General features: G+C 40.7%; 1 protein-coding gene across 9 annotated transcripts in view; it reads right to left on the bottom strand.

The window, feature by feature from the left end:
- ELMO1 (engulfment and cell motility 1) overlaps positions 1-7,323 on the bottom strand; it is a 527,822-nt gene that overhangs the window by 390,197 nt on the left and 130,302 nt on the right. For 2 of the 9 annotated variants that reach the window (XM_040644099.1, XM_040644100.1), the window contains one exon: positions 6,052-6,167. The exons of the other annotated variants lie outside the window; for them this stretch is intronic. In XM_040644099.1, coding sequence (XP_040500033.1) covers positions 6,052-6,075 — 24 coding nt within the window. In that variant the 5' untranslated portion in view covers positions 6,076-6,167. The remainder of the gene's footprint in view (positions 1-6,051; positions 6,168-7,323) is intronic. 9 annotated transcript variants of the gene reach the window in all.

Raw genomic sequence — 7,323 nt, 5'->3', positions numbered from 1 at the left:
TTTCCATAGAGAGGAAGGTCTCCTGCCCACTCTCCTTGAATCTGGGCAGGCTTATTCAGCTTCAAGCAATCAAATATAGCAGAAGATTCCGGAGAACTTATGAGGCTTGGTCACAAAGAGCCATGCAGCCTCTGCTTGGCTCTCTTGAAACACTGGCTCTTAGGAAGTACCCTCTCAGGGAGCTTCCCGGAACACTGACACATGCTATGAGGAAGCCCAAGCCACATGCAAAGGCCACATGTAGACACTCCAGTTTACAGTCCCAGCTGAGCTGAGCCTTTGAGTCATCCCAGTCCAGAGGCTAGACATACCAGTGATGAAGCTTCTAAATGATTCCATCCCCCAGATATTTATGTCTTTCCAAACGAGACTCCAGACATCATCAAGCAATGGCAAGGCATCATCCTTGCTTTGCCGCATCCAAATCCCTGACCCAGAGCATCAATGAGTATAACTAATCGTTTCCACTGAGAATGGGTTTTTGTTTTATGTTTCTAAGTTTGGGGTGTTTCTTTGATGCAACAATAGATAACTGGAGGAATGGAGATTAAAAAGAAATGGTCACACAGTAACTAGTACTGTAAATAAACTGTGATCACAGTGGAAAGAGTGGGCAACCTAGAACCCCTATGTCACCCACTGTCACAGCCAGAAAACAGTTGCAAGCAGGTGGAGGTTAAGATATCTTTCTTCTGCTCTCTCCCCAGTCTGTCTATCTAACTTTCTTTTTTTATTTCTCTTTTTTCTTTTGATCTTTGTTCATATTCACCCCTCAACATTGCCCTTGGGTCACTGATTTACTGTTGTAGTGGGTATTCATTTTTCATGAAACAAGTATTTATTGAGCATTGTTCTAGATATTAGGATAACAAAGGTGAGGAAATCTAACTTTGTCCTTGACCTTGTAATAAAAAGGTTTTCAAAAATCACACCATTAATAATCACTAAATCATCCTGATGGGTCCTAGCAAACATTTTAAAAATAAAAATAATACAGAAAATAACAGACTAAAACTAACAACAAAAAAGAATTTCCAAGTAGTATAGTGAGTAATGTTTCATGAATCCTTTATCCTTTGACACAAACACATGATGTCTATATTGTGTTTCCATCCTAAAACTTTGAGAAACATAGTCTAAAATCTAGATAAAAATAAACCTCATTTCTCAAGTATAAAAAACATAAATGAGATTGTGTTTAGGAAATTGCAATTAAGTTGCTGGCTTTGGAACACATTGTAAGTGAGTCTCAGAGCCATTCTCCTCTACTGATATCGGATTTTGTTTTTTATTGTTGTTAGCTTTGTTTAGAAGGAGTATTCTAGTGTTTCCGGGCCATTTTTGGTAAACAAGTGCCTGCCTTCAGAGTGTGTCACTCATTCTGTATCTGAGCATTACACAGTTAAATGTTTGAGTACTTGAGTCAATCTATTCATTGGTTTAATAGCTGAACTAGAGAACATGGAATTATCATGACCTCTGGCATTTATCTTTGCCTGCAATTCTAGAAGCAGTCCTATCTTACCAAACCCAAGCTAGGGAGCCTAAGCAAAAAAAAAAAAAAAAAAAAAGTTAGCTGCCTGTGTAATCAGCATGATAGCCTCTATCCAACAGTCAGTGGTAAACATTAAATAACATGTCATAAAACCACTGACATCTGAGTAATACTGATGGCAGTCAGTACCTCCTCTCTCCTGCACCCTCTCATTTATATGACTCAACTTAGACTGGCTTTTTTTCCCCCTTCATCCTGAAATAAGTATATATTCTTCCAAGTCTTCCCTAGAGGAAAAGCACCAAATGATTTAAAATGATAGCTCCCATCCAATTCCCGAACTCTAATTAGGAAATTCTAAAACCACCCAAAAAAATGTTTTTACAGAAAACTTCAGAAAGTCTACTGCCAATTTAGTTTGAGTCACTGAGAGCAAAACAGCAGGATAGAGGTGAGATGACATTCCCAGAAAAGGCAACGGCTGGTGAAAGCCCAATGCCAGGGCTGGAAAGCTTGTGAGCAAAATTCAGGACAATCCGAGGCATGTATGCGCGTGTGTGTGTGTGTGTGTGTGTGTACGGGGGTGTGTGTTTCAACTTTCATAAGTGGTGTGTGTTTAAATTTTCACAAGTTGGGCTTGATGGATTGAGAAGGGCTGAGGGAAGAAATAGTAGTACCTATCATTCCTATCCCAAACAACATCACAGCAATCAAATACCAGGTGCACCCTATGGCTATCATGCTGCCCGTCATTCAACGCCAGCCTTTTGTCTTCATCTGCAGAACTGGGAAAAATCTAATAGGTCTAATAAAATCTAAATGTTAATCATATTAATAATCTCTTGGTTCCTGACTTGAAGAAACTCAAAATGTAAGGTCTGGGGATGATTATAAAACACTGTTGGTTCGCATGTGGCCAGATGTTACAGACTGAATGTTTATGTCTCCCCAAAATTTGTTTGTTAAATCCTAATGCCCAAAGTGATGGTTTTAGAAGGTGGGGCTTTGGGAAGGTGGGCTTTTACCTTCATGAATGGGATTAATGCCCTTATAAAAGAGACCCTAGGGAGCTTTCTCTACCCTTCTGCCATGTGAGGGTACAGTGACAAGATGGCCATCTACGAACCAAGAAGCGAGGCCCTCACCAGACACCAAATCCACCAAGATGAAGGTGCTTCCAGAACTGTGAGAAATAGAATTTGGTTGTTTATAAGCCACTCGGTCTATGGTATTTTATTATAGCAGCCTGAAAGGACTAAGACACAAGCAAATACAAGATGACCTATTTCAAAGCATTCTTTGTATTGGTCAAAATTCTTGCTCCAACCTCTGTTCTTGGTGACTTGTTTCCACCATATGTACACGTAATGCCAACTGCAAAGAGTTGCATTCAGTGGTTCACTGGTTATTGGAAAATGGGTCACCACAGTGGAGTGTGACTATCCTAAGCTTCTCCTTCATTTAATGAAAAAGAGTATGTGGGGGGTGGGGTAGAGAATGCCAACAAGGTTCCTAAGTCATGGGTCCTATTTTCCTTCACGGAAACTCTGAAGTATTTATTTAAGCCTAGCATTCTCTCTGCTCTCCTGTAACCACTGCTTCCTCAGAGCCAATTGCCTGAAATAAAGAACTTGAGATGGGTGAGCCACATGAATATTAATGGTTCCCCACAGTGAGATAAAGTAAAACACACTTTCTCAGAAATGAACTATCACATAATTAAGGGTAAATTATCATTCACAAATACAGTTTGATTTTTTAGAGTTTGTTATTTGCCACAATGAAAAAATGATTATACTGACTTTGAAACTGGATTACTGGCTGATTATCTACACAATAAAGATTTATTTGTATAATATAAGGTACGGGGCGGGGGGGCTCTTACTTTTCCTCCCCATGGCTATTGCTGTGAACTGGAGATAAATTCCTTAGGTTGACCACATTCTCAGAAATGGATCATTTATTCCAAACAGGAAGTACTTCAATCCATGCAACTGGTTTATTATTTTATGAAAACTCATGTATCTTCAAACATTTTTAATTGATATCCAACTAAGTATAGGTGTGTGTGTGTGTGTGAGAGAGAGAGAGAGAGAGAGAGAGAGAGAGAGAGAGAATGTATATACTGTACTTATTTTGGAAAAGATAATAAGCTGTGGGGGACCAAAAGCCAGTCGAAACTTTTTAACACTGATTTAAGACTCCAAGAGAAGCAGTAAGATTCATTTACTCACCCTACAATTCCTCCACAGCGAATAATCTGAAAGTGTATGTGCATATTCTGGTAATTGAATTAACCAACATCATACATAATTTATTAAGAGACTAATTGTACTTTCTATTTGCAAAGAAAACTGCATCACATTAAATCAACAAACAGTCCTCAAACACCTACTTATTTTGTTCAAGGAACCAGGTGAGACACTGTAATGGGGATCTAGAGGTGGAATACACAGTTTTTGATTGCAAGGCATTTCTAAGCCCACAGAGAAGAAATACAAATTAGCACACAAATAGTTAAATATCAGTTCAAGGCAACAGTAAAGAGATGCAGGTTCTGATTAGCTAACAAATGAACCTAAGAGACAGTAACCTAAAGAAGCAATGATTCTGACAGCAGTAGAGAAGGGAAGAAATTCACAAAAGGACTAAATTAAGAAACTAATCTCCAAAACTCTGGTTAAGATTATTGCATGCAAGGGGCCCCTGGGTGGCTCAGTTGGTTAAGCATCTGCCTTTGGCTCAGGTCATGATCAATCGCAGGGTCCTGGAATGGAGCCCAGAGCGGGGCTCCCCACATAGTGGGGAGTCTGCTTCTCCCTCTGCCCCTTCCCCACTCCCCGCCCCCCCCCCAATGTGCACACACTCACACACGTTCTCTCTGAAATAAATAAATAAAATCTAAAAACAAAAAAAAGATTATTTCAGGCAAGTAGTCAAGGTTTCTTCCAGCTCAAACAACTTAGGGTTGGTTGAAGAGGAGGTCAGCTGTCCTGAAGTGGTGGTTATTTTAATAACACTGCTTCCAATGTGTGTTTGTTGCTAAGAGTCATCTCCCCAGAAGCAAGGAGTATGTCATTTCCTGTCTTTACCTCCAACACCTACCTTGTACCTGAAACACAATGGGAGGGAGGGGCAGGAGGAGCAGGATTAAATTCGAAGAGCAAGGTTTATTTGGAGAACACTAAGGCAGCTTGTCTAAAGCTGAGGGAACAAGAGAAAGACAGCAACATTGAAAATGTTGCATGGGGTTAGACTGTGATGCACATTGATGGCCAGGTGAAGGAAGTGAGGAGGTTGGACCTCATTCTCTCTCAGCAACAGTAGAAACCAACCAGAATGATGCCTCCAGTTCAGGGAGCACACAGGCCTACAAGGCAGTAAGAATTCGTAATATGGTTTTTCATCATAGGCAGGAATCAGGGGAAAGATCCAGAAGCTGCTCCCACTTCCAGTGGTAGTGTTCAAATATGGCATTAGGACCACCCAGGCTTGTTAAAAATGCTCGAACCCCAGCCTTAATCTACTGAATCTAAATCTCTAATTTAACACGTGATCTACATTTAAGTCTGAGAGCTGCAGTTATGGACAATGAAAATACCCCAGGGGGGACGGGTAAAGCACTACATGTTATACCATAAATACACTAAAACCATTGCAGCATATATCTTAATTGGGCAGATTTTATGGTGTATGAGTCAGATGTTTAAAAAATAAAGCAGAAGAGTTCAGATTCTACTTAAAAGATCTTTTTTAATGTGTACTGAATCATATAGGTCCAAAAACACAGGGTCAAAGCGTAAACCTAATTGACTCAAAAATCATATTCCCAATAATCTTTCCAAACGTGACCCCTCACAATAATCAATTGGTGTCAATCCAGTCTACCTCCAGACTGAAAACTGTGAAATCAGGCACTTCATTATCTTTCCCCCAGCACATGTTTAACTGTCAAATCTGAGCAAATCATTTTCTCCCTCTTGTATTCCTATGCCCTTATCTATTACAGATTTTTTTCTACCTATTTGCCTATGAATATAAGTTGAAAATTTTTACATCCTAAATTAGGAGTACCCAAGAGGGAAGTTAAAATTGAATGTTAGTCAGGTAAGTGTAAGTTTAACATTTTATCTGGCTGTGTATATTAACAAATTCATCAAGAAGATACGGAAATAAATAAAAAGAGCAGTTTTATTTAACTGCAATGTGTTATTATTAACCTTAGCCAGGATATCAAGAAGGTTAATAGATAGCAAGCTTTTTAAAGGCAGACATTTCAAGAAGATTCTTATCTGGTCCCATTTCACCTTGGAATCAAGAGTGCCACTCAGCATTTGATGTCAGTCTCTAGATATATTTCAAACTACCCTTGCATTTCTTTCCTCTCCATAATAAATGGTTTTCTGATCATTTCTAGCATAGGCTGACCACTCTTCCCATATGGTGCATTCAGACTAAGCCCAGGGGAGCCTGCAGTCCAATCATTTATGGTTTTGCTTAAAACCCTCTGAAGGCTCCCTGGTGCTCTCACAATAAAGTTTAAATCCTAAGGGCACCTGGTGGCTCCGTTGGTTAAGCATCCAACTCTTGATCTCAGCTCAGGTCTTGATCTCGGGGTTTTCAGTTCAAGTCCCGTGTTGGGCTCCACGCATAGCACATAGCGTGGAGCCCGCTTTAAAAAAAAAAAAAGTTAAAATCCCTCTTATGGCCTTACAAGGCCTTGACAATTGAGGCTTCTGTAAAAACTGTCTAGATACATCTTGCCCATTTTAAGTGCCTCCTCTTTTACCTTTGTCTTAGATCTCTGCTTAAATGTCACCTGTTCCAGGCTAAATTAGGTCTGGATGCTTTCATCTGTCCTTTGTGACACTTAAAATTGTAGCTGGCTAATTTGGGGTAAATACTTATCTGTCTCTCTCCCATTCTGGACTTTGAAAATCAAGAAGTTGGAACTATCTTGAGCTCAGCACAGTGCCTGGCACATAGGGAAAATCAATACAAGTTTCTTTTATTGAATATATGCATACATAGTTGTTGTTGTGTTTTTTTATTTCCTGCTGGCATGGCTGCTTCTGTTTGACAGACCTGGATTATGAGCTGGCAGATCCAGTACAAGTAGCCTGTCTAGTAGAGTCCAGTGCTTTCCAAAAGCTGGTAACAGGCATTCCAGCAGCCATTAGGGCAAGGAGCATCCACAACAGAAGTCAGGTTCAATCACAAGTCAAAAAAGAAAGAACTCAGCAGCAAGGCACGTGTGAATGTGGAGTCTTTAACAAGTCCACAGCAGGCACCAGGTTGTGAGGGAAGACAAGGGAGAGAGCAAAGGGGCAGCACGAGAGAAATGCTTGGAGTCAGGAGCCCTAGGGGAGCTGAAGGCACAGGGCAAGGTGAAAAGCAGAAACATTTTTCTTTGCATTCTTGCCTGCTGAGAGCCAGGCCTGGGGCACTGGCCCAGGTCTGCAGGTGGTGGCCCGTGCTGGTCACACCTGGCTGAGGGGTAGGCTTGCAGAGGCAGCAACAGTGGCTTCTGCTGAACAAATTTAGAATCTTATACCACAGGCAGCAGAAAAGCCAGTGTAATGTGGCTGGGTCAGGAAATTTACAACATTCCTGGGTTCTGGTTTGCTCAAATTAAGATGCCAATCCTAGTGAAAGTTCTTTGATCAAGAGTAACTAAAACCAACTTAAAGTGGTTTAAGTAAAGGGGCAGGACTGAAAGGCCCCCGCAGGTCCTCTCACAGGGGTGCAAAGACAGGAAACAGAAGGCAGAGAGAGAAATCAGGATGAGAAGCTTCTCCCTCTCCAGCTCCTCTGACTCCCTCAGTAGA

Source organism: Ursus maritimus, unplaced genomic scaffold (assembly GCF_017311325.1).
Source record: "Ursus maritimus isolate PB19 unplaced genomic scaffold, ASM1731132v1 scaffold_3, whole genome shotgun sequence".
NCBI lineage: Eukaryota > Metazoa > Chordata > Mammalia > Carnivora > Ursidae > Ursus > Ursus maritimus.
Note: the sequence above shows the minus strand (reverse complement) of the source record. Positions and strands in the feature narration are given on the sequence as shown.